We start from the raw sequence: 26,753 nt of genomic DNA on the forward strand, positions 1-26,753 counted from the left end.
TGGGTAGGAACACAATACAAACCTCTTTTGGGTTCAGCCATGAGTAATATTAAGGGTGCACATGCTAACCAGGACAGGGTTATTTTAGTTACACTGCAGACAGGAGAATTCCAGGTCAAAAACAATAGTAGAATTTTTTTTTTTTGATAGGGCAGTGGTGCTGCAGTGTAGCACAGATTGTTTTTATATAACAATATAGTGAATATTAATTGGAATATTTTAAGGCAGATAAACAGCTGTATGATCTTTTTGGTGAATCCCCTAGATTTGTACATAAGAATGGGATGAATTAAAAAAACATATTGAAAAATCAGGTGACACTGGTGACAACGTGAACCTGGGTAACTACAGGGATGTAGGTATATTTAAATGCAGGCATTGTAATCAATGTACCCTTTTTTGACCCATGAGGCAATGGTGTTAAGTAATAGTTTAAAAACTAAGGTAATTGTAGAAAAAGTATGTTAGTATGCATTGCATCTTGCTCTGATTGCCCAGCTTTTTTATGTGAGCAAGACAGAAAGGTTATTCCAAAAAAGGATTTATGAACACTGTTATAATATTACCATAAATAATTAAAACAGTGTTCTGTATAACCATTCTATTAACTGTCCCAGTTGAAAAAAATATATATATTTTGTAATATTAGAAGAGGTTTCTAAGGACCCAAGGAGGGGGTTACTGGGAATCTCGTTTGGCATATAAAGAGTTGTTGTGGCAGCTAAGGTTGGATGCCACTGCTTTCCTAGGCTTGAATGATTATATACCTTTGTCATTAGTTCTGAAATTATGTTCAGCAAAAGTATAATAGGCCAATATGAAGTTTTATCATATGCATATATGTTTAGTATATATAAGGTCATTGCTGTTTTTTTATTATATGCTCTATATTCCAAAATAGCTTTTTAAATAATTACTAAATGCATGTTTTGTATTGTGATTGTTATCTATTTCTTTAATTAATTTATAAAGGTTTTTAAACATGTTATATGACCTATATCCGTAAGAGGTGATGCAGGTGACTATGATTGCCATATTTAACATATTGTCATTTAATGTTGAATGATTCTGAGGAAGTCCAGCATTGTTAGCAGGATGAAAAGTGTTTTCTTACCTGTTATTTTTACACCCATCATCATCCATCAACAGTCCCTTTTCCCATTTTAGCACATGGTGTCGGGTGTCACTTCAACAGTGGCAATCATTAAAGTGGTCTGTCCGAGTTGGGATATTCGGAGGTAGGCTTAAGTGAGAATTACTTGTAGCTAGTTGTTTAATTTGTTTCTGATACCTTTCACTTTTGGTTAGCTAAAGTGTTTTTACATTAAGAAGACTGGGACTGCAGTTCTTGCAGAAGGAGTAGTAAAGGCAGCCTGGTCTGAGTTGTAAAACACAGAGGGAAGCTTCAAGTGAGACATTCTCATCAACCAGAGGTTTTTTTAGGGACTTTTTGTGTTAATTTGTGTTAATTTGCACTTGAGAGCTACTTTTCCTGTGCTTTTACATTAAGAAGTTCCAGGATTATCAGTTTTGCAGCGGACGGTGCTTACCTGGTCAATCTGAGATTTGAAGCACTTCAGGGAGCTCAAAATGCTATTTGTTTATTTGCCATAGAGCACAGGAGTTCGTTTTCAGCTTTTTTCTGTCTGCTATAAATTGGTTGTGTTTGCGGGCAGCTGTTTATCATGCAGTGGCAGTTAGGAGTACCCTGTATAGTAGCAAACCCATAAAGTTAATACTTAAACTTTAACCTGTAACAACAAAAAGATTTGTGTGGAGCTAAGCTTAGGGCAGCTATTTAGAGCACCAAGCAGCTCTAATAAAAGATCATAGCACTATCTAACATCTAACCCTAAGCCTAGACTCCATTAAGGTGACCCTTGTAAAACCAAGTCAATAAACCATAATATCCCAACCATAATACAGGTCCTGACAGCATGGATTTGCAATTTTCTGACACCTCTATGACCAGCTAGGTAGATATGGGCATCCTGTGACAATCCCAAATAAGGCTCTTCAAGACCACCGATAAGACAAAGTTCTTGTTTATTAAGGCAAGGCGGAAAAATAAAAACAGGCACATAAACGCTACAAACACACTGCGTTTTTGTCACAAATGACTTCTTCAGAAGAACAAAGCCCATAAGGCAAACAAACACTTTCCCTAGTACTCTTGACGTAGGTAATCCTAGTTCACGATATACAGTTACTCCTCACCAGGCTGTACAAGGAGACGATAACAATAACTTGCCTATCTGGAGCAAGAATTCACAATATCAAGCATGCACTCAAGTCACTGCATCACATGTACCAATATGATTTTGTCATAGTCCATGTGTGTGTCAATGACCTGAGACATACCCCACTAGACTATATGAAAGAGAGATTATTAATCTATCTCTGTGTGTCACAGACAGGTATGTGCCTTGCATTGATTAGGAGTCTGCCTTCACCAAGGATGATGCCACAGTATGAATAGCAAACAATTGATTTTAATAATTTGGCTTAGTTTCTGGTCTCACACCAAGGGAATCCAATATCTATCAGCATGGGAGGACATGGTTAACAGACCACATTCTTCACCAAGGATGGTCTACACCTTTCCCTTCTGGGCTTTCAGATATTGGCTAAAACTTTATCCACCCCTTAGAGCCTTTTTAGGCAATGCCAAAATGGCAAAACTACCAGCATAGCAAATAACAAAAAAGGGCAACCTTAAGGTGTTACTGCTCAATGTGAGAAGCTTAAACAAGAAACTCTACACCCTATAGGTTCTCCTCACTCTGGAGAATGTAAACATCTGTGCTGTTACCAAGACTATGTTTAAAGGTGCAGAAAGTACTCTGGCAGTGCAAGGCTAAAGTGCCATTCACATATTTAGACCAAATGCAGCACAGACAGGGGATAGAGGTAGAGGTGCCTCAGTCTACATTACCAGCAAATATAACTCCAGGTTGATTAAACAGGATGATGCCCAGAATTTCATCCACATCCAAGCCTCCATAGGCAAGGTTCCTTACCATGTCCTGGCCAGGTACTTGTCATCCTGTATGACCCACATAGCTCATAACTCTTAGTTGGACCTACTAGCGGCACCCACCATCCAACCAAATACTCTGTTCATGGGAGACTTTAACTACCCCTGTATAGATTGGGAAATGTACCCTTCCTGTAATGCAGAGGCACATTTCCTGCACTTTATCAACACAAACACCCTGGACCAGATAGTGTTCACTCCATCCAGTGGATATTTGAACTAGTATTCACCAGTATGGGAGAGTGTTACACCACCACCCCCCTGTGTCATGTCCTCGTGGGTGAAGTTGGACCACAGAGCTGTCTCCCTCAATATAAAATTCTCCCCAGAAAACCCAATTAAACTTGTAACAATCAGGAACTATTTAAAAGCAAACTGCTGTCTCACCAGTCAAACCCTTAAGGAAAAACACAAAAGCAAACATATTAGACATAGGTGATTCCATCATGAGATCCACTGATGTCCCTGTCATGGTCAACTGTTTGTCAGGTGCCAGGATATATCATATCACACATGCACTCAAGTCTCTCAACAGCAGGCACTGTTATGACTCTGTCATAGTCCATGTTGGTGTGAATGACTTGAAGTGTACCTGTCTGGACTGTATGAAGAGAGACATGACTAAGCTCTCAGACTATGTGTCACAGGCAGGTATGTCCCTAGCCTTAAACAGCATTTTACCTTCACCTAGGATGATGCTTCAATACAAACAGAAAATGATTGACTTCAACAATTGGCTTAGCTTCTGGTGTCATTCTAAGGGGATCCACTATCTGTCAGCCTGGGACGACATTATCAACATACCTCGATGCTTTGCCAGAGATGGTCTTCATCTGTCACCCTGGGATTTTGGCCGCTGGCTAAGGCACTTGCCATCCCATAGTGACTTTTTTAGGCACTGTCTCAAAAAAAAAATTCCCAACGTAAAAACTCCATCTAGAAACAACATCATGGTTATGCTGCTAAATGTCTTAAAACGAAACTGCTCTCAGTGGAAGCTGTCCTCACCTTGGAAGACACAGATATTTGTGCAGTCACAGCGACCTGGTTCATGGCTGTGGAGAGCACCCCGGCCATACTGGGTTACACCTCCTTCCACACGTTCAGACCTCAAACTGAAGGTGTGAAAACTAAAGGAGTTGGTATATCAATATTCATTAAAGTAAATACACTTTCAGACTGGTTAAAGAGTGCAATTAACTGTTGGTAGGACACCTATTCAAGTCATTGCCAGCTACAGGACCCCCTCCATGAATCAGGACACCCTCTGCCTATTTGGATCTACTTGAGTCTATCAAGATACATCCAAACACGATGGTTTTGGGTGACTTTAACCACCCATTCATTGACTGGGTAAATTACTTGTGCTCAAACTCATTTGCCCAAAGGTTCCTTGACTTTGTTAACTCCAATACAATGGACCAACAATGGACCAACTGGTTGACATCCCCACAAAGGGGGCCAACATCCTAGATCTGGTGCTCACCAATATGGGGAACCACTGTAGCACTCCAACTGTGAGGTCCTCCCTGGACAGATCTGACTACAGGTTGGTCTCATTCAAAGTAACTATCACAGCTAATCCCCCCCCCAGCAACTAAACTAATAAACTTCTCCATAGCAGATTATAACCTCTTATAGGATGGTATAAATAGCTTCACTGCACCTCCTCCCTCAGATGGAACTTACAACTATGCCAAGCTCTACATTAATGCTTCATGCAAACAACTGTATAACTGCATTGACCTGGCCATACCTAATAGGACCAAAACAAGCTCCTCAACGAAGAGCAAACCTGCCTGGTGGACAACTGCCATTAACAGGCTTTACAATAAGAGGAAAAATTGCTGTCTAAGAGTAAGAGTAAGAGAAAGAGAGCCCTCTCTTAAACTGGAAACACTCCCTCCTCAGCTTAAACAAGCAAATAAGACCTTCTTGTGAATGCCTCCAAAGCAAACTACGAGTCCAAATTAGCTTCCTCAACAAAGGACAACCACATGGCATTCTGTAGTTACATCTGTAACCTAAAAGAAAGACCCAGATTTGTGCTGAACTGGCAGTTAATGATACCACATATAATGAGCCTGTGGACATAGCTAACCTGTTAGCCGACAGGTTCTGTAAAAACTTCACACCCCTTTCCCCACCACACGCACCCCATGACATCCCTACCACCTGTCCCCCACCTTGTATTTCTAAAGAGCAGGTCATAAATGCCCATTCTAAGGCTAAAAACACAGCATCTATGGAACATGATAACATCCCAGGCTGCATCCTACATGGTCTCCAACAAGAATTAGCAACACCATTAGGTACTCTTTTCAATCATAGTCTAACCACCAGCTTCGTATCAGCTGAATGGAAAACAGCCACCATTATTACCTTGCACAAAGGTGGTGCTTCCACTGACACTGGGAACTATAGACCCATTAGCCTGACTAGCCTGATCTGCAAGGCCATGGAGCAAATCATCATGGACCTTATCAACAAAGATATAGGTAATCTTCAAAGAGTTGACCCTACCCAGTTTGGATTTGTCAAAGGAAGATCATACCTGTGAAACCTGATGGACCTCTTTGAGACAGTCACCAAGGCACTGGATGAGGGGAAATCTGTGCATACAGCCTACCTGCACTTAGACAAGGCCGTTGACACTATCCCCCAATCAGGCATCATTGACAAACTCACCCAGCTGGGCATTAACCCTATATATCATTGGATGGGTCACTAACTGGCTCACTGATAAAACCCATATAGTCAGAATAGGGTAATCCACCTCTAACAGCAGAACTGTAACCAGTGGTGTTCCACAGGGATCAGTCCTGTGACCTCTACTGTTTGGAATCTATTTCTCTGAAGTACAAGCAAAAACTAAAGGTCTGTCGCTGACAAAGTTTGCTGATGACTGCAAACTGGGAGTGGTCATAGAATATCCAAATGATGTCAACATCCTAGAAGAGGGTCTTACACAAACAAATGACTGGTGCCAAAGTCATGGCCTTAAACTCAATGTAAAAAAATGTATTATCATTCCTTTTGATAAAAGTGATGTTCCTGCTAACTGCCACATCAATAGCAACATCTTAAGTACATATTCAGTGGTGAAAGACCTGGGCACACAGGTTGACAGCGACCTTACCTTTGACCACCATGTCTCCACAGTGGTGAAGGGCTTTCTGCTTAGCTCATCTCATAAGTAAGGGCATTGCCTCCAGAAAAAGAGAAATTATAACCTCTCTGTACTCCTCCCTTATCAGGCCAATAATTGAGTCCAATGCCCCTTTTGGTATGTACCTTTCTAAGTACCTGCAGCAACTGGAGAAACCAGAAAAGGTTCCTCACAAGGAAAATTCAAGGTCTTCACCATCTGTCCTATGGGGATCATCTAAAATCACTGTAATTTTTTTCTATTTATATAGACTTCTCAGAGGTAATCTCTGCCTGGCATATAAAGCAATCTCTGACCCTGCATTATTGGAATGCTTTACATCCGAAAGTCAAATGTTACATGGGTTACCACTCTAAAGACCTTAACCTGGTGTGCGACATTAATAAAACCTACTGGAGGGATAGATTTCTCTCCCAGAGGTTACCACACTTTTAGAATAGATTCCTACTTCATGTAAAACAGAGCACCTCATTGGCTGTCTTCAAACGCAGTCTGGTGATTGGATGGGTGACCATAAATTCACCCCGAGGGTTTCACCTGTGTCCCTCTTGGACTGGGAAATAGGTGCTGATCATGGAAATAAGGGTAAGAACTTGGCTAGGCTTTTAAGTGTCCTAGAGCCATTAGTCTAGTATCTTCCTATGATCCTATTAAGTGTCAGTTTGCCAAAATGAATGGCTCCCTAAACCCTGAGAACACTGCCACCTGTGCAGAATTATTTACAGAAACCCTGTAGAAACATGTAAATGGCTGCATTGAGGCTGCTGCACCTTAAAGAAGTAAGCCCAGAAACTTCAAAAACAAACCACACTGTTGGAATACTTACCTTAACAGGGTATATAACAAAAGAAAAAATCATCGGAAACAGCAACTCTCATAGAGACAAGAGTTCTCTGATTCAACTAAATAAGAAACTAAGAAGTCTAATGAAGTCCAACAAGGACTGTCATGAGGTCAGGATAGCCTGTGTCACAAGGCCTTCTTCAGCAATGTCAAGAACCTTAAAGGTAATACACTGCAGTGTGCAGAACTGATGGTAAATGGCACAGCCTTCACAGACCAATGTAACATGGCGAATCTGGTGGCTGATAAATTTCTCTTTAATTTCACCCCCCACTCTCCCTCCCCACTACCCCCTGTGAAATCGCTTCTAGCATATCCCCCCAACTATCAGCAGAGAGCAGGTCCTGGTGGTGCTCACTAAGGCCAAAAACACTGCTTAAGTGGGCCCCAACAATATCCCCTGTTGCCTCCTAAGTAGCCTGAAACAGGACCTAGCAGTACCATTTGAGGCACTGTTCAACTACAGCCTGAAAACATGTTACAGTCCAGGTGAATGGAGTGCTGCAACGATCATCTGTCATCATAAGGGTGGACCATCAACTTACCCTGGGAATTATAGTCCCAATCAGACTGACAAGTCCAATATTCAGAACCATGGAACTAATTATCATGGAAATAATCAACAAGGACATTGGCAACCTACACACACTGGACCCATCCTAGTGTGGCTTTGTTAAGGGAAGGTCTTGCTTACTCAGCCTAGTAGACTTCTTTAAGAGGGCCACCAAGGCTATTGATTAAGGGAAAATGGTGCATATTGCCTACCTTGACCTGGCCAAATCATTCAGTACAATATCCCAGTCAGGTACTGTTGACAGAGTTCCAGAACTAAGCATAAATTTCTTCATAACTCACTGGATTGCCGACTGACTCACAGATTGGACCCAAGAAGTAAGGATTGATGAGGCCACCTCAGCCAGGACACCAGTCACCAGTGAATTATTCCAGGGTTCCGTGTTCTGCCTGCTCTTGTTTGGCATTTACTTGTCAGTAGTTGAGGATGATGTCAGAGGCCCCTGGCTCACCAAGTTTGCGGATGACTGTAAATCAGGAGCTATCATAGGTTCCCCCATGACACCAACACCCTAGAAGAGGGTCTAATACAAACAGATGACTGATGCCAAAACCAAAACTCAATGCAAAGAAATGCATTATAGGACTCTTCAGGAAATTGTCAACCAGATTTTAATTACTCCATCAATAAAACACCCCTATGAGATGACCCCATAGTTAGTTGTCTGGGAACATATGTAGACAGTAATCTGGCCTTTGACCAACACATAGCCAAGGTAGTAAACAAATAATTCTATATCACCCAACTCATAAGCAAGGGTATGGCAAACTGGTCTAAGGAAGTAATAGTACCACTCTACTCAGTTCTTATCAGACTTGTCATTGGGTACAATGCCCCCTTTGGCATGTAACTAACCAGACACTTGCAACTGTTGGAATACCCTCAAAGGTTCCTCACCAGGAGAATCCAGGGTATGAATACCCTCCCTTCCATAGATCACCTTAAGACTCTATCTCAGTACTTAGTTTCCTACATGTTACTGCATGACTATCTATGCCTGGCATATATGGCATCCTCAGATCCACCTCTGATGGATCTCTTGCACGTCTGCAAAATGAGCAGCATCAGAAACACTGGATCCAAGGATCTGAACTTTGCCTGTGACATAAATAGAACATTCTGGAGAGATCTGCATGTGTCTCAAAAATCCTGCCTGTTATGGAATAAGCTCCCTACCTATGTGAAGCAGAATACATCCCTGACCCTGTTCAAATGAAACTTTGATCACTGGATTGGAAATTGCAAATTCACCCCCGGTCAGGCCCCCATGTCTCTGATGGGCAGAGGTTGACAGCAAGTAAATTAATCCCCAGCTAACATACCCCCATAACACCTTGCTCCCAATTTACTAACATAGCCCACCATATAGGCCTCTAAGAGACTTGGTCGGGTTGCATGGCTAAGCTTGTAAAGACCCTGATGGTCATTAACCTAGTATAAACATATGAACCTGTAATATGAAGAAGAACAGATTACCATAACCTGAATTATAAGATTAAGAAGATTTGGTATTTCTCAGATTAATTTTCCATCAAATCTAGACCCAGATTAAAGGACAAGCTAACTACAAGCACCCTGACACACAAACACCAGCTCTTGAAAGAATGTACAAGGACCATGAATATGACCTATCTACAGTTGTCTTTTGGGGGAGGGGGGGTTTCTCAGTAGCCTGCAGGTGGAAAACCATAGGCAGAGATCACTGATTTACCACATTCAATCAGCAATATATTGTCAGCATAAATGATAACAGCAAGACAGGATAGGTCAGACACAAGGTCATTAACAAATAGAGACAGAGAGCAGGGGAGAACCTAAGACAGAGCTTTGGGAGACTCCAGTATTGAGGATCCCATCTTATGAGACAAAGTTGGTATTAGTTTGAAAGGTTCTTTTAGGCAGTCTTGAGACTGTTTGATTGTGTTGTCTCCAAAATTAAGCAAACAATAATACCCAACAGAGTGGGCATTATTGGAGAAGTAATGGACCACCCGGCGGTTTTATGCTGTCCACATCTGGGAGATCTGTTATATGATTTTGCTGTATAGTGCTTCAATGTGTCTTGTAGTATCATTCATTTTCCTTTTAATTCACTGAGTGTTAAAGTCAGTCACTAATCCCAGGCTTAAGAGTTTCATACTTCTAAATGTTTTAATGGATCCATGCAGATGGACCATGTATTGTGGTCAGAGATGTCTCAGTCCCTATGTTCCTCTCACATACACTCCCATTCACTCTCTTTGTCTCTCACACTCATGCAAGCACACACACACACACACACACACACAAACATTTGCTTTTCTTACTTTTTCCTATTACTGACTTTTTTATTTTAATTTTACCCTTACTAAATACCAAAGCATTGTTCAGCAAGTGTAAAAAATGGCAGCCATTTGCGTTTTGTGCTGTTCAAGCTTCACAGCACCTCAACATGCTGCCGTGAAATGGTGGGCTTGTTTTTCAGTGGGAATTTCCCATACATTAAGACCTTGCTGGAGAATGTTCAATGTTTATTATAAAGATCACTGCTGCATTAGTTTAAGCAATATGGGTCATACCCTGATAAGAATATAAAAGCCAGCCAGCATCCAAAGTCTTCAGGCACGTTCCACTCACCCAACCCATTAGTCAGCTTATTTCAGCCTTGTTATTTAGGACAGCTGGCCTCAAAAGGGAGTATCTTTTCACATCAGCTGGAAGGAGATGAAAGCAGTTTATGAGACCCTAAAAATCTTTCAGTATAGTTTTCTGTCAAGATAGCCCCAGATCAAGACAGACAATACTTAGAGTAATGTGGTGTATAAACAGATGAACCAAGTATCTGTAGCTGTGCAGAGAGGCAGTCTGGGTTTGGGAGGGTATATTTCAATTTAATCTGCACCATTCAGCTGTTGACCAGCCCTTTTAGCACAGCTGGATAAAGCCCTGGCAATGAATCAGATAATCCAAGTTCAAGTAGTGGCTGGAGCATCTGTTGGGGACAGTGTTATGAAGCAGTTAAAGATGAGGCATAATCCTGCTCACCTTTTTAAGGGGTTTTGGAGGTGTGCATGTTCATGTGCACACTTTCAATGGCGTGCATCACAAAGACCAATTGCAATCCAACCCCTTGGATGCAGATAAGCATGTTAGAGGAGTCAACGCTTATAAAAACAGGATCTTTATGCTAAATGATGGCACTACTTCCAAATCTCCAGGGGCTCTCCCCAAGGGGGAGTAAATGGGTTAGTAGAGCAGCTGGAGAGAAAAGATTAATGGTCCAAGGAAGACTTGAGCAGAATAAAAATCTGCCAGAAGTTTGTATTACAGGGTATCAGGATGTATTAGTAGATGCCATTCACAGGAAAATAACAATGGCATATATTTAGAAACTTGATCCACAGATATATGCAGCCACTGTAAAGATAAGGATCCTCAAATAAATATATCTGTTATTACATATCATAACACTTGTGATCTGTTATGTCTCGTACAGAGTTTGGAAGGTGGATCATTTCTCCCTCACATGGGAATCAAACCTTAATGTATGCATCTCCTCTCTATTTCCTGATTTAGAATGTATTGCAGACAACACAGGGCAGTGATTATAGGAGCTCCATCTTGGCCAAGACAATTTTTTCTGCTAATGAACCTGATCACTTTTACAAAAGGAGATAAATTTTGTTTTTGAGGATATGTCAGAAGGTATGGTTAGTTTATATTTTTTCATCCAAAGCTTATTAGGATATTTGAAAAAAAAATATTTGGTTCTGACTTTGGGTGGCACAGTGACACAGTGGCTAGTGTTGTTGCCTAATAGGATGAGGTTTCCTGGTTTGATTCTTCGCTGGGGTACCTTCTGTGCAGAGTCTGCATGTCCTCCCTATCTTTGCATGGGTTTCCTCTGGGTGCTCCAGTTTCCTCCCACATTCCAACGACATGCAATAGGTGGACTGGACACTCTAAATTTGCCAAAAGTATGAGTGTGGGTGTGAGTGTGTGGTGTGGAAGAACTACAGTAGCAGTGCTAGCTACCCAGAGGTGTAAACCTTGGTACTCGATGGTTGTCACTGTTGAAGTGACACCCTGACGCCACATGCAAAAATGGGAGAAAGGGGTTGTGGATGGATGGATGGGTGGTATATGATTCTGACTTGTCTTATTGCTCTATCAAAGTTTATGTCTTAGCAATTTATGCATGTCTACCAATGTTTCTACAGATTACAACATAACCATGGTTTGTGATCTTCCTTAAAGACTATCAAAAAGACATATTTCCTCCATAGAATATAAACGTTGTAGTGGAAAAAGTAACTTTGTCTGCTTTTGCATATAACTTACAATTAAAATACCTTTCATAGAAAACATATTTTCCTATTTACTGTTACATCTAGTAGACACATCTCAAAATTATAAGCTCCTGTGTGTAAACTACCTTACTTGGAATTCCATAAAGAAGCAGTGTCACTCAAGACAATATGCATTGTGCAGTTTGCCATTCAGTGTGTACAACGGCCTATCCTTTTATCCAGGCTGCTAGAATGATGGAGAGCATGACTTGTATTTACTAGCTGTGCACAGGCAACTCAGATATTATACTACAAGAACTAGTGATTTTGGAAAAACTAGAAGACAAAGAAGGTGTACCAGGCTGTAGGTAGAGTCTTCCTGAATGACTGGCACACTATACAGCATTTTGTTAAAAGTGTAATAAATATCGGCCAGGCACAATAAGAACATTTCCCACAAGGACAGATACTGCATCTACAGCATTGTTCAGAAATGTTTCTGCAGAAAATATTTTAGTATCTGTATATGGATACAGTACACCTTCGTAAAACAGTACAAGTTGGAAGTGCAGTTTAGAGCATGGACAGGTTCCGACATGATTGTGGTACAGGTGGTCCTGAAGCTGGCCACCTCCATGAGTATGGTAATACATCTTAGGAATTTGTCTGATCTGCTTGGAAGAAGAAAATAGTACATTTGTATGTGAGGTACTTACTGTAACAGTAGGTGTTACAAGAGTAGGCAACAAACAGTATATCTACTCGTCTTCCTTCCCAAACAATATTATCTATTGTTTCATTATAATTCTTTGCTAGTTTAATACACAGCTACATTTTTATTATTATAGTGTTTGTTTGTGCTAAACAGGCGGAATTAATCTATAAAGGACAGTGGGGGGATGTCAAAGAACAGAAGAAGGCTGTTAGCAATGCTGACTGTATATCACTGCCTCATGCATCAGCTAATGCTCCGTGTAACACTTGCATGCAACCAGTATAGGCCTATATAGTGATGTAGAACACAGCTGATAAAAATCTGAACTGGAAAGAAGAGTGCATGGTGGTGTAAACCCAAATATTTTAATTTACTGTTATTTACTTGTTAAGCATACTTGTGTCAGCCAGTAGGTCAGGAAAATAATATCTGTGCATTTGTTTGTGATTCCCCAAGACATGCCGGTGTGAACGACCTGAGACGTACCTCTCTGGACTACAAGAAAAGAGACATAGAGGAGCTCTCTGATTATGTAGCCCAGGCTGGTATGACCCTGACCTTGAGCAGTATCTTACCCTCATCTAGAATGATGCCACAGTACAAAGACAAAATGATCAGTTTTAACAATTGGCTTAATTACTGGTGTCATTCTAAGGGGATCCAATGTCTGTCTGCCTGGGATGACATGCTTGACAAGCCACGCTGCTTCGCAAGGGATGGCTTGCACCTGTCACCCCTGGGCTTCCGGATATTGGCCAAGGCTCTTGCCACCCCCATAGTGCCTTTTTTAGGCAAGGCTCAAATGACAAACCTACCTCCCTAGAAAACACAAGTGAAAAAAAACTAAGGGTAATGCTGCTCAATGCCAGAAGTCTAAACCTCAAGATGCATGCCCTCGAAGCCCTCCTCAGTATGGAGAACATCGATGTCTGTGCAGTGACTGAAACCTGGTTCAAGGCTCCTGAGAACACCCCAGCACTATCAGGTTTTACCTCATATCATGCTTTCCGGCCCCAAATCTTGGACCGAACCACAAAAGGAGGGGGAGTATCCATTTTCATCAAAGATACCCACACCTCCAGGTTAGTGGCAATGCATGAAGCATCGGAGACTATCCAGGTGCAACTAACCATAGGCAAAACTGCCTTACAGTTTGTAGCATGCTACAGACCACCCTCTCAAACTCAGGAACTCCACACAGCCTTCCTGAAGACACTGGAGAGTATGAATGTCTCTCCAAATACCATCATTTTGGGAGACTTCAACTACCCAAACATAGACTGGGAACATTACTCAAGCCCCAACACCCTAGCCCAAAGGTTCCTAGAATTCATAAACTCAAATGCAATGGAACAACTAGTCACCATTCCCACAAGAGGAGACAATATACTAGACCTGATCATCACAAACATGGGGACAAAATGCTCCACACCGGAAGTATATCCCTCTTTGGTAAGATCAGACCATAAATTAATCTCACTGGAAATCCACATCCCGCCCCCACCCCTGCACAAAAGACCACAGTGAAGAACTTCTCAAAAGCAAACTTCACACTTCGTAAGACTGAAGTGGTATCCTTCAAGGCCCCTGGGCCAGTGAAAACCACAACCCACACTGCTGAATCCTTTGCAAATGCCTTCTATGGGCACCTTCAAGAATGCATGGATCATGCAATCCCAAATAAAACCAAGACCCATTCCCCCAAAGGCAGGCGCCGGTCTGGTGGACCCCAGCCATAAACAAACTTTACAACAGGAGGAGGAAGCTACTACATGACAGAGCAAAATCCCTAAAAGGGAAGGCGTCTCTGATCAGTACTAGCAAAAATCTACGATCACTCATAAAATCATCCAAGGCCAACTTTGAGAGAAAAATCGCTAAAGACACAAAGACAATCACAAGGCCTTCTTTAGCTATGTTAGAAACCTGGGTGGAAACTCCCAGATATGCTCAGAGTTAGTCCAAAATGACACAAAATACACTGAACCCACTGACATTGCCAACATTCTGGCAGACAGGTTCAGTGCAAATTTCTCCTCCCCTCCCCAAAAGGAGAAATAACTATCCCAGCAGAGTGTAGCCTCCCTAACATCTCAGATGCCCAGGTGAGAGCCGCCCTCTCTAAAGCTAAAACACAGCATCAATGGGACCGGATGGTGTCCCGGGCTGTGTGCTACGTGAACTCCAAGAGGAACTAAACCCACACATAAGGCTGCTGTTTAATCTTAGCCTTACTACAGGATACGTAACCAAAGAGTGGCGTACGGCAACAGTGGTCCCACTTCACAAAGGCGGTGCTTCTACGGACCCTGGAAATTACCGCCCCATAAGCTTGTCGAGCCTGGTCTGCAAAGCTATGGAGAGGATCATTATGGAACTCATAAACAAAGACATTGGGGACCTACAGACATTGGATCCTACCCAATTTGGCTTTGTCAAGGGCAGATCCTGCCTTTTGAACTTGGTCGACTTTTTTGAAACAGTCACTAAGGCCATTTATGAGGGTAAGGCAGTTCACACAGCGTACCTTGACCTTGCAAAAGCCTTTGACACAATACCCCACTCGGGCATCATAGACAAACTCACCAGCTTAAATGTAAACCCATATGTCACAAGATGGGTTGCAAACTGGCTCAAGGACAGAACCCACAGGGTCAGAGTTGCTGGAGCTATGTCAGACTTTAAGCCAGTCACAAGCGGTGTCCCACAGGGCTCAGTCCTGGGACCCCTCTTGTTCGGCATTTATTTTTCCGAGGTACAGGCAAACATAGGAGGATTGTGGCAGACAAAGTTCGCAGATGACTGCAAACTGGGCGCCATAATTGATACTCCAGCGGACACAATCATCCTTCAGAGAGGCCTCATAGAAACGGATAATTGGTGCCAGAGCCATGGCCTTAAGCTGAACGCCAAAAAATGTATAGTCATACCCTTTGGGAAAAACAAAGTACCGACAAATTACCACATAGGCGGTAATCCATTAAGTACGGAAGAGATAATCAGGGACCTAGGGACCCAGGTTGACAGTAACCTCTCATTTGACACTCACATTGCCAAAGTGGTTAGGAAGACCTTCTATATTGCCCACCTTATCATGAAGGGTTTCACATCTAGATCAAGAGAGGTCATTGTGCCCCTGTACTCTTCTCTTATCAGGCCAATGATTGAGTACATTGCCCCATTTGGGATGTATCTCACCCGACACCTGCAGCAGTTGGAAAGACCCCAAAAGTTCCTTACCAAGAGGATAAAGGGTCTTAAACATATGTCATATGCTGCCCGACTGAAAAACTCCAGCTCTATTCAGTCGCATACCGCCTACTCAGAGGTGATCTGTGCCTGACGTACAAGGCCATGTCCAATCCTGAATTAATGGACATGCTCCACCTCAGAAAATCCAAATCCATCAGAGCCACGAGAACAAGTGACTTAAACCTCAACACAGAAATAAATAGGACGTGCTGGAGGGACAGATTCATAACCCAGAGGCTCCCTACACTCTGGAACAGAATCCCAGTCCATGTTAGGCAGAGCCCCTCACTGACTCTATTCAAGAGAAATCTCGACGAGTGGATGGGAGATCATAGGTTTACCCCGGGGGTCATCTCTGTGTCACTACTAGACAGAGGCATAGTAAACTAAACCCTAAAAGGGTGTAGTATTCTCATCCTAAGGGGTGGTGTAAGCCACATACACTCTGGCTAGGTTTATAAATGCCTTAGGGCAGATAGCCTAGTACGAACCTATGAACCTATGAAGCACTGTTCAGGGACATGAGATAAAGCTCCCATTGTGACATAGCACACATTGCATAGCAGATAGTTTAGTGGTAGTGAAATGGTAGCTATAATTTTATTCAGAAAATTGCAATGTTCTGATTTCTGATGGGGGAATCAAACAACATATCTGCTAGAAGGAAGGGGTCTAGAGTAGATGGAGGAGAAAAAAGATCAGTAAGTAAAGTGAAAACTCAACAGAATGATGGCATTCATTGCTGGGAGTTCAGATTATAGAGATGTAGATTAACATCTTGCCACTGAAGCCATTGTACCTAGAATGTTATTCTTATCTCTACAGACCTTGTCGTGAAAATTTTCAGAAAGCTGATTCATAACATACACTAAATGGCAGTGAAAATGGTAACATATGAGAAGTAGGAGGCATGGAATAAGAGAAAAGGCTCAGACTGCAGGGAATTTGCACGCTGTAAGACAGAAGTGAAAAGGTAGGATATAAGATGGAGTCCACATGTCACTAAATTGCAGGTGAAGGATGTTGTGTGTAAGACAGGGATTTAAATCGGAGTGAGGTGTAATGAAGGAGATTTTTAAACTGATGTAAGGATATATTAGTTCACTGGGCATGCTGTTTGGCACAGAAATGCCAGGCTGGAGGTGATAAAGTACTGATGTATATGGAGGACTAAAGCTGCTTGGGATGCTTTGGGTGGGAGATGTATAGAAGAAGAGGCCCAGCTGCATGGAGTTAGGTACAATACTTAGCAGGTCTTGATGGGGCAAAGTCTTTTTTCTTTAACAGTGTTTTCATGTGTTAATGTGGTGGAGTTGGTATGAAAAGAAGTAGCTGTATAGGATAACAGCCTAATATATATTAGAATAAGTTGAGTATTTAAATACAGTGAAGCTTCACAGAGTATTTGGGCATATCTGCCAAACAGAAGCATTCTCTGATACTTCAGGAAATGTTTTATACTTAATAAAATATCGTTTTTTTCACTATTTTTCAGAACTCAGAAGTCAAAAGCTCTTCCAGATTCACATGCCGAAGCAGTTAAAAATGTACAGACTGCTGGGAAAGGTACGCATGTATTATGATCCTGTAATAAGATAATCTCTCTTCTGCAAAATGAGTATAGAGCAGTGTAAAATCACACACTTCTTTGGTATGTAAGCAGGTCAGAAAGTAAAATATAAAGGAGATGGTGTACTGTGCTAATATGAGTACTATAAATAAGAGTAAATGCTCCCGGAGATGCAGTACAGGACCAAACACTTTAATAAATTCTGCACAATGAAAATGTTTGGTGCTTTTATCCCCTTGGCCATAAATTACAACAGTATTAAAAAGAGGAGTACCAATAAGTGCTGACATTTGTAACCAGTGTCCACAACTTTTTACCAAAGATTCTTTTTTGTTAGAAAAATATGTGGTCCATTCCAGAGGCTATTTCAATTGTTCTTCTTGTGAGTATTATCAATATAGCAAAATGTTAACAATTTTTACATATCGTTTGGTTATGTTTATGTATATGTTTTACCATTATATGTTATGTTTTAGGGTCTCATCACTATGTAATATGAGTTTTTGTCTCTTTAGAATTTGAGCTAATAGGATGGTTCGCTATCAGTTGTTAATTACATGACGTATGAACTAACTTTTAAAAGGGATTGAGATTTGTAAGTTAATTGTTCTGATGAAGTTCTTGGGTCAGAATAATCAATGCAGTTTGATGCTGTGTAATGATACTACCTTTCATATTTCATATTACTTGGAGTACGGTGAGTTGTCAAGCTGACGTTTTTCAAAGTATAGTTTGCTATGTTTAATTGTTCAGAAAATGACCATGTGTCAAGTTAACATTTGATCATTTGATATAACATCTGATACGCTCCTTAATGGGTCAATGACCAAGTTCATCCATTCCACCAGGTACAGCACTTATTTCTCAGAAAATTCTGTACTCAAAGGCATGTGTTGTTCATTCCTTAATATCATACTCTGACAGCATAAATGCTTCTAGTTCCTGGGCCTACCAGTTCCTTTCATCTGCTGCCGCAGTTCTGATCTCAGTCCTGATGTACATTGTGAAAGGGTCTTGTATTTGTTGCCTAGAAATTAATTTACCAAGCATTCCTGTAACTGTCAAATTGCTAGTAAGGGCCTATACCTGCACTATCTTTACTGCCTTGGTGAAGCTCTATCACAGGTGCTTGCAGTTCAACCATGCCACCAGCCAACGTGGAAGGGAGAAATTCTTGGCCTGCCTTGCTATCATGAGGATCATAATTATTCATCACATGGTAATCAGCAGAAGGTTCCTACATGCAGTCTGAAGTCCCAGATTAAGCAGTGTCACAATAATAGACATTCTGAGGGTAGACTACAGCGTAACACTCCTGTTCATGTCTTTTGTTCAAATGGCCTTTGAACCTCTACAGACGCTGAGTTTATCCTAAACTGGTGAGAGCTTGAGCCTGCACGTACCTGCATTGAAAGATGATAGAGCCTCCTTAAAAGCATGCACTCCTGGAGCCCTTGGTAGAGGTGTATTTTAGAATATAGACACTGCCCAGAACCAAGATGTTTGACCATAGATGAGACCTGTTTTCAGGGTGGTCCCTAAAATTTGCTGTACATGTATTTGGGGGAATTCAGGATCAAGGACTCCCTCTCCAGGGTCTTCCTTCCTCAGGTTCAGCAGGGTTTGCCAGCTAGGATGGGGGTGGTCAGCTGGTTCATCTTACATTAGTGCTCATGGTTTAAGGTCTGTGCATCAGGCTTATGCTTTTACTGTGGTGCAAACTTGAAGTACAGGAGCAAGACCCCACCCTTAAAGACTGTAGCCTGATGTCAGAACCAAATATGATGCAGACTTTCTGTAGGAATGTGAATGTTAGTCAAAGTGGTATTCTTCAACAGAAGGCAGCATGAGGAATGAATCACTGAAAGCCACTTGCAGTGAACAGGAGGTGTTGCACTTTCTTCATTGTTGTCTGTGTGGAGTTGTTGGTGTATATACATACATACATGCATATATATATATATATATTCACTTTAGAACATCAAAAGCCCATAGCACTGAAATTCAAAATATTGAGACCAAGATCTTAAAAATTCAAAGTAGTGAAAACTCAAAACATTGAATCCCATATCACTGATAAAACACAGGAAAACAACATGTACTATATAGAAACAAAAAACAAGCCATATTACACTTATTCAAATATAGGTTAGGGGCAAACCCCCCTGCAGCTCCCATGTGGGGGGTGTACCCCCCACACCCCCTGCTACTTAAATATATCAACTCCGCGATCGCACTGCACTTCACTAATATGTGTTATGTTGTAGTATAACAAGTAAGAACGGAACATGCCTGAGGTTACCTATGAAATCCCAGTAAGTATCAAAGAGATATATAGTAATGTGTAATGTTTTAACAGTGAAGTAGTGTTTCTAAGAGAAGGTTGAGGATAGTTTTTTTACAATTTAAACAGGCAGTCATGAAACATGGAATGGTAGGTTTTCCATTTTGTTCTGTGTAGTGCAATCTCAGAGTTGATATATTTAAGTAGTAGCAGGCGGTGTGGGGGGCACAGCGCCCCACATAGGGGGTGCAGGGGGGCTTGTCCCCCTACTTATATTTGGAGAAGTGTAATATGCTTTGTTTTTTATTTGTTTCTATATGCAGTTTTTCTGGCTTATATTAAATGTTGGTTTCCTATGTTTTTTCACTGTTATGGGATTCAGTGTTATGAGTTTTCAGTGTTTTGAATTTTCAAGATGTTGGTCTCAATATTTTGAATTTCAATGTTATGGGCTATCGATGTTCTAAATATCTATATATATATATACACACACATGCACACACACACACAAACATATATTTATATATATATATATATATATATATATATATATAGAGAGAGAGAGAGAGAGAGTGGTATGGGAACCTCCCACACATGGGGGTGGGGTGCAAGAGGCTTGAAATCATGTTAGATGAAAATAGTTTTCAGCAAGTCACATTTGTGCATTTATTCGTTGAAAAACAATCCTTTGGATAACCATGATTATCTTTCTGTTGCCTCTATACTACCCTTTACAGGCATGGTCCTGGCAGTAGGATTCCTGTCATCCAAAATCCAACTTATGTATATTGCATGCTTATCCTCACATGACAATGTCTGTGAAAGAGCTTGGAAGGCCAGGGAGTACCTCTTCCTATGAATTCCATGAAGAATCTGAAGGCAGCTGTCTCTGAGACTAGAAAGGACAGTGAATTATTCCCACCAGATACCTTCTCCTAGATGTGTCTTCCTTTGTATTGGACATGAAGTTTATGAAGACCTCCGTGGACTGGCCACCAGCTCCCATTCATTCACTTGGAAATGCTTAAATGTATACCGGAAGAATGAAGAGTTGTCTTAGGTCAGCCTCACCCGGATGCAGTCAGCATGGATCCCATTATGGCAGCCTAGAAGCAGCTATACTCTGTTTCTTAAGCCTGCAAGAAGGCAGACTCTCTTTACTGGCCTCTAACTGAATGGAATAAGTCCCTTACCAAGCATGATTGATCTTACTTCACTGTTATCCATTCAGTCCAGCATAGGTCTCATTGTCTACAGCATTTTGACACCTTATAAATGTTATGCAATTTTTATGCACTGTATTTAAAAAGAATGAAACCTCACTTTTGTACCGAAAAAAAATAGTCTTTCTGTGCCCAAAGTCAGGACAGTGTTTATATTTATGTGTTTTATAGCTTTTATATTAATCTGAAAAGAACAGATAATTGCATTGTTTTCTAAGTGTTTTTGAATGCCAGTATATTTTAGTTTAAACTTAGTATTTTGTTGCTGTTGCACTTTGTCAATATATATTGATTATTCTGACTGAAATCTGGCCTTACTTGCAAATTTCAATATGCTGTGTAAGATAGTTGCTTTGTTTTATAGCATATAAGAATTGTGAGCACGTACTTTATCATCACTTCTTTAGCTTTTCCATGTGGGTTCTTATTTTTGCAACAACACTGATAAATGGAAATCTTGTTATTTTCTCCCTTTCAAATATATTACTAGAGTTTTCATTTATGTCACTTTTCTCTATTCCCGTACATATTCAAATTTGTTGTTGTTGGTGTTTTTCTCTCACTGGGACTCCAGTGAAAAGAAGCTGCATAGCTCAGTTGAACTATCTCAGCTATCAAATGGAAATAGATAAATAAATAAATGCCTCTATACTACTTTCAGATACTCTTATAAAATTTACTGGAAAAGACTTGAATGAGTGGCTGTCACTGTAGTTGTAAACATTTTATTTATTTATTTCATGCCTTTACCAGGAAAGTCTAGCTGGGTCATTCAAGACCCCCCTTTTTCAACAGAGGACCAGGGAGAAAAGCTACAGCAGGTTATAAACAATTGCACTCAAATTAGTCCACTCATGTGGCATTGAACATTACATTTTAAACAGTACGGACTGAGTGCTGAACAAAACTGAGAAGCTTTGTAAAAGTTAAAAATTTAGAATAAAGCATAGAAGGTATTCATTTGCATTTACACACTGGAAGAAAAAGTTAATTCTGACATACTTACAATTGTAAAGTAGGTTGTTAAGGTGGTATAATATGATTTAATGCAAAGAAAGGAGTATAGCGTGATAATAACTATTAGAGTGATTTAATATATTGATGTAAAGGATCATGTATAGGGAAGGAAGAAGTTGGTGCAGAGCAGCAGAAAGCAGTATAGAAAGTAATGGTGCAATGTACACATAACCGTAATGTAAAGAGATCCTTTAATTTCAATTGAATACCTGATATTACTAAACTCTAACAGAAGATTCTAGAAACTAAGGAGGAGAAATAAGAGGTATGTGAGCTCTTGATAGTTTATAACTATGGTGTGAAGGTGGGGGTAGTATCTAGATGGTAAATGACCGGTGGATGAGAGGTAGGGTAGATATTGGTCGGTCTGTTAGAGTTTGAGGAGATCGCACTTGTGAGGGAAGAACAGTGACATATCCAGGTGGAAACAAAGAAGAGCAGACTGTAAGTGCCACCTTTAGAAACCCTATAGTGAGTATTCAAAGTAATACAACTCTCAAAGTCTCTCTCTTTCTTTTCCTATATTCCTTATCAACAATTTTACTACGTGACTGCTGGATTTGGATAAATGATCCAGGTGAAATATATGCTTTATGAAAATTATATCTTATTTCATTTGCAGAATGGTCAGAGTGAGGATGAATGAGGATAAAACAGTGATTCTTTACCTTACTGGCTCAGTGGAAAGTTGGCCAGTTAAAGAGATGGGAAAGAAACACGTCTTTTTATAGGTTCATAGGTAGGTACTAGGCTATCTGCCCTAGGGCATTTATAAGCCTAGCCAGAATGTGTTGGCTTTCGCCTCCCTTTTAGACTAGATTCCTGAGCCTCTGTCCAGCAGGGCCATAGAAGTGATCCCAGGAGCAAATTTACGATTACCCATCCATTCATCAAGATTTCTCTTGAAGAGGGTCAGCGAGGGCTCTGCCTAACATGGACTGGGATTCTATTCCAGAGCGCGGGAAGCCTTTGGGATATGAATCTATCCCTCCAGCATGTCCTGTTTATTGTTGTGCTAAGGTTTAAGTCCCTGGAGTGTGTAGCTCTATTGGATCTGTTTTTCTTGAGGTGGAGCATGTCCAACAATTCCGGGTTAGACATGGCCTTGTTTGTCAGGCAGAGATCACCTCTGAGTAGGCGGTAAGCAACTGAGTAGAGCTGGAGTTTCTTTAGTCAAGCTGCATAGGGCATCTGTTTGAGGCCCACAATCCTCTTGGTGAGGTATTTTTGAGGTCTCTCCAGCTGTTGCAGGTGTCAGGTAAGGTACATCCCAAATGGGGCATTGTACTCAATTATGGGCCCAATGAGTGATGAGTAGAGGGGCACAATGACCTCTCTGGATCTCTAGATCTAGATGTGAATCCTTTCATGATTAGGTGGGCTATATAGAAGGTTTTTCTAACCACTTTGGCAATGTGATTGTCAAAGAAGAGGTTACTATCTACTTGGGTCCCCAGATCCCTGATTACTTCTTCCATAATTAGTGGATTACCTCCTATATATTAGTTTGTGGGCACTTTGTTTTTCCCAAAGAGGATGACTATGCATTTTTTTGCATTTAGCTTGAGGCCATGGTTCTGACACCGGGTATCAGTCTCCATAAGGCCCTTCTACTGGATGCTTGTGTCAGCCGGAGAGTCGATTATGGCTCCCAGTTTGCAATCATCTGCGAACTTGGTCAGCCACAGTCTTCCCGTGTTTGCTTGTACCTCAGAGAAGTATATACCGAACAAGAGGGGTCCCAGGGCTGATCCCTGTGGGACGCCACTTGTAACTGGTTTAGAGTCAGACATGGCACCTGCGATTCTGACCATGTGAGTTCTATCCCTGAGCCAGTTTGCAACCCATCTTGTGACATATGGGTGGGTTGATATTTAAGCTGGTAAGCTTATTTATGATACCAGAGTGGGGTATTGTGTCAAAGGCCTTTGCGAGGTCTAGGTAGGCTGTGTGGACTACCTTTCCCTCATCTAAGGCTTTGGTAACTGTTTCGGTTCCCAATGTTTTTGTTTATGAGATCCATGATGATGCACTCCATAGCCTTGCAGACCAGGCTAGTCAGGCTTATAGGGTGATAGTTCCCTGGATACATTGTGGCGCCACCTTTGTGGAGTGGGATCACTGTTGCTGTACGCCATTCTTTGGGTACATAGCCTGTGGTAAGGCTGAGTTGGAACAGTGAATTCATGTGAGGGTTTAGTTCGTTTTGGAGCTCGTGTAAGATGCAGCCCGGGATACCATCTGGTCCCATTGATGCTGTGTTTTTTACTTTGGAGAGGGCTGCTTTCACCTGTGTGTCTATGATGTCTGGGGGACTATATTCTTCTGGGATAGACACAGGCCCTTTTGGGGGGGGGGTGAAGTTTGCACTGAACCTGTCTGCCAGCATGTTGGCAATGTCTGTGGGTTCAGTGTATTTTGTGCCATTTTGCACTAGCTCAGAGCAGATCTGAGAGCTGCCACCCAGATTTTTGATGAAGCTAAAGAATGCCTTGTGATTATCTTTAGAGTCTTTGGCGATTTTTCTTTCGAAGCTGGCCTTTGATGATTTTATGAGGGATCAAAGTTTCTTGCTAGTATTGATCAAGGATGCCTTCCCTTTTTGGGATTTTGCCTTGTCATGTAATAGTTTCCCCCTTCTGTTGTATAGCTTATTTATGGCTGGGGTCCACCAGACTGGTCTCCTGTTCTTGGAGGAGTGAGTCTTGGTTTTACTTGGGATGGCACAATCCATGCATTCCTGTAGGTGCTCATAGAGTGCATTTGTAAAGGATTCTGCGGTTTGGGTAGCATTTTCCATTAGCCCGGGGGCCTTGAAACTTTCCACCTCAGTCTTGAGAAGTGTGACGTTTGCTTTTGAGTAATTTTTCACAGTGGTTTCCTTGGCTGGGGGTGGGGTCGGGATGTGGATGTCCATTGTGATAAGTTTATGGTCTGATCTTACCAACGAGGGATTTACCTCTGGTGTGGAACATTGAACCTCCATGTTGGTGATGTCCAAGTCCAATATGCTGTCCCCTCTTGTGGGATTGTTGACGAATTGTTCCATGGCATTTGAGTTTATAAACCCCAGGAACCATTGGGCAAAAGAGTTGGGACTTGAGTAGTTTTCCCAGTCAATGTTTGGGTAGTTGAAATCCCCCAATATCATAGTGTTTGGTGAGACCTTCATATTCTCCAATGTTCTCAGGAATGCCGCGTGAGGATCCTGAGACAAGGTGGGTGATCTGTAGCAGGCTATGAACTGAAAAGCAGTTTTACCTACTGTTAGTTGCATATGGATGGTCTCTGTTGCCTCATGCAGTGCCACTAACCTGGAGGTGTGGGTATCCTTGATGAAAATGGATACTCCCCCGCCTTTAGTATTCCTGTCCAAGTTCTGGGGCTGAAAGGAATGGTATGAGTTGAATCCTGGTAGTGCTGGGGTTCTCTCTGGAACCTTGAACCAGGTTTCTGTTACTGCACAGATATCGATTTACTCCATACTGAGGAGTGCCGCGAGTGTGTGCATCTTGAAGTTTAGACTTCTGGAGTTGAGTATCATTACCCTTAGTTTTTTGTTTCTGGTATTGTCTATGGAGGTGTGTTAGTCTTTTGAGCCTTGCCTAAAAAAGGCACTATGGGGGTGGCAAGAGCCTTAGCCAGTATTCGAAAGCCTAAGGGTGACAAGTGCAAGCCGTCCCTGGTGAAGCAAAGTGGCTTGTCTGGCATGTCATCCCAGGCTGACAGACACTGGATCCCCTTTGAATGACACCAATAGCTTAGCCAGTTGTTAAAATTGATCATTTTATCTGTAAACTGTGGCATCATTCTTGGTGAGGGCAATATGCTACTTAGGGTCAGGGTCATACCGGCCTGGGCTACATGATCCGAGAGCTCCTCTATGTCTCTTTTCATGTAGTCCAGGGAGGTACGTCTCAGGTCATTCACACCAACATGGACAATGACAGAGTCATATTTGTACCTGCTGTGGAGTAACCAGAGTGCTTGTGTTATGTGGCCGATCCTGGCTCACAACAGGCAGCTTACAGTGACCCTCTCCTTGTTCAGTCTGGTGAGTGGGACATCAGTGTGCCTAACAATAGAGTCTCCAGTTACTAGTATATTAGGTGTGTTATTTAGCCTTAGGGGCTGCGACTGTGTGGCACACTGACTTCGTGAAGTATGTGATCCGTGTAAGTTGCTGTGGGGTAGCGGTTGCTTGGGTGTCTGCTCTGGAGGTCTCTGCTGCTTTGGCAGATTTTTATTTAGAGCCTCCGGGTATGTTTTTGTGAGTTTATGTGTCTTATTTGCTGGTGCGTTTGGCCTATGTGAGACTGGTTGTGTGGTGCAAGTGGTTTCCTTCTCCTCTTGACTGACTGTGCCAGTCCTGGATTGAGAGAGCTCAGCCTCCTGTTTGGCTGTATAGTTGCATCTCTCACAAATATTTGAGCTTGTTGGAAGAAGGAGTGGGTTGTCTGTGTACATAAGGCAATTGTAACATTGCCTCAAGATTCCCAGATTGACCAGCTGGACTGGCGAGTATAGAATCAGAGTTTTAGTAAGTGTTCTGTTTATTATATTGACAAATCCTGCAGAAAGCTAAATGTGTAAAAATAAATTGGGGCTGTCCTTTTTGTCATGGCTGGCACAGCTGAATATATTCATGGTCTCTCATGAGTTTAGATGTTTGAAATACATCTCCATGCTGGATAGTGACAAATGGTTGGGAATTCTCAGACTTGCCTAATTTTCTTTCACAAATACTGTGTCTGGGAGTGAATAGACAAGCTTATTTTTAGTTGTTTTGTCATGTGGGGTT

The 26,753-nt window shown here is 41.6% G+C and overlaps 1 protein-coding gene across 1 annotated transcript in view; it reads left to right on the forward strand.

Annotated features, from left to right (window-relative positions):
• CCDC180 (coiled-coil domain containing 180) overlaps positions 1-26,753 on the forward strand; it is a 2,826,277-nt gene that overhangs the window by 1,921,952 nt on the left and 877,572 nt on the right. The window contains exon 26 of the mRNA XM_044058396.1: positions 17,354-17,424. Coding sequence (XP_043914331.1) covers positions 17,354-17,424 — 71 coding nt within the window. The remainder of the gene's footprint in view (positions 1-17,353; positions 17,425-26,753) is intronic.

The sequence above is a fragment of the Protopterus annectens genome, chromosome 16.part0, assembly GCF_019279795.1.
Source record: "Protopterus annectens isolate FY-2018-M chromosome 16.part0, PAN1.0, whole genome shotgun sequence".
In the NCBI taxonomy this organism is placed as follows: Eukaryota; Metazoa; Chordata; order Ceratodontiformes; family Protopteridae; genus Protopterus; species Protopterus annectens.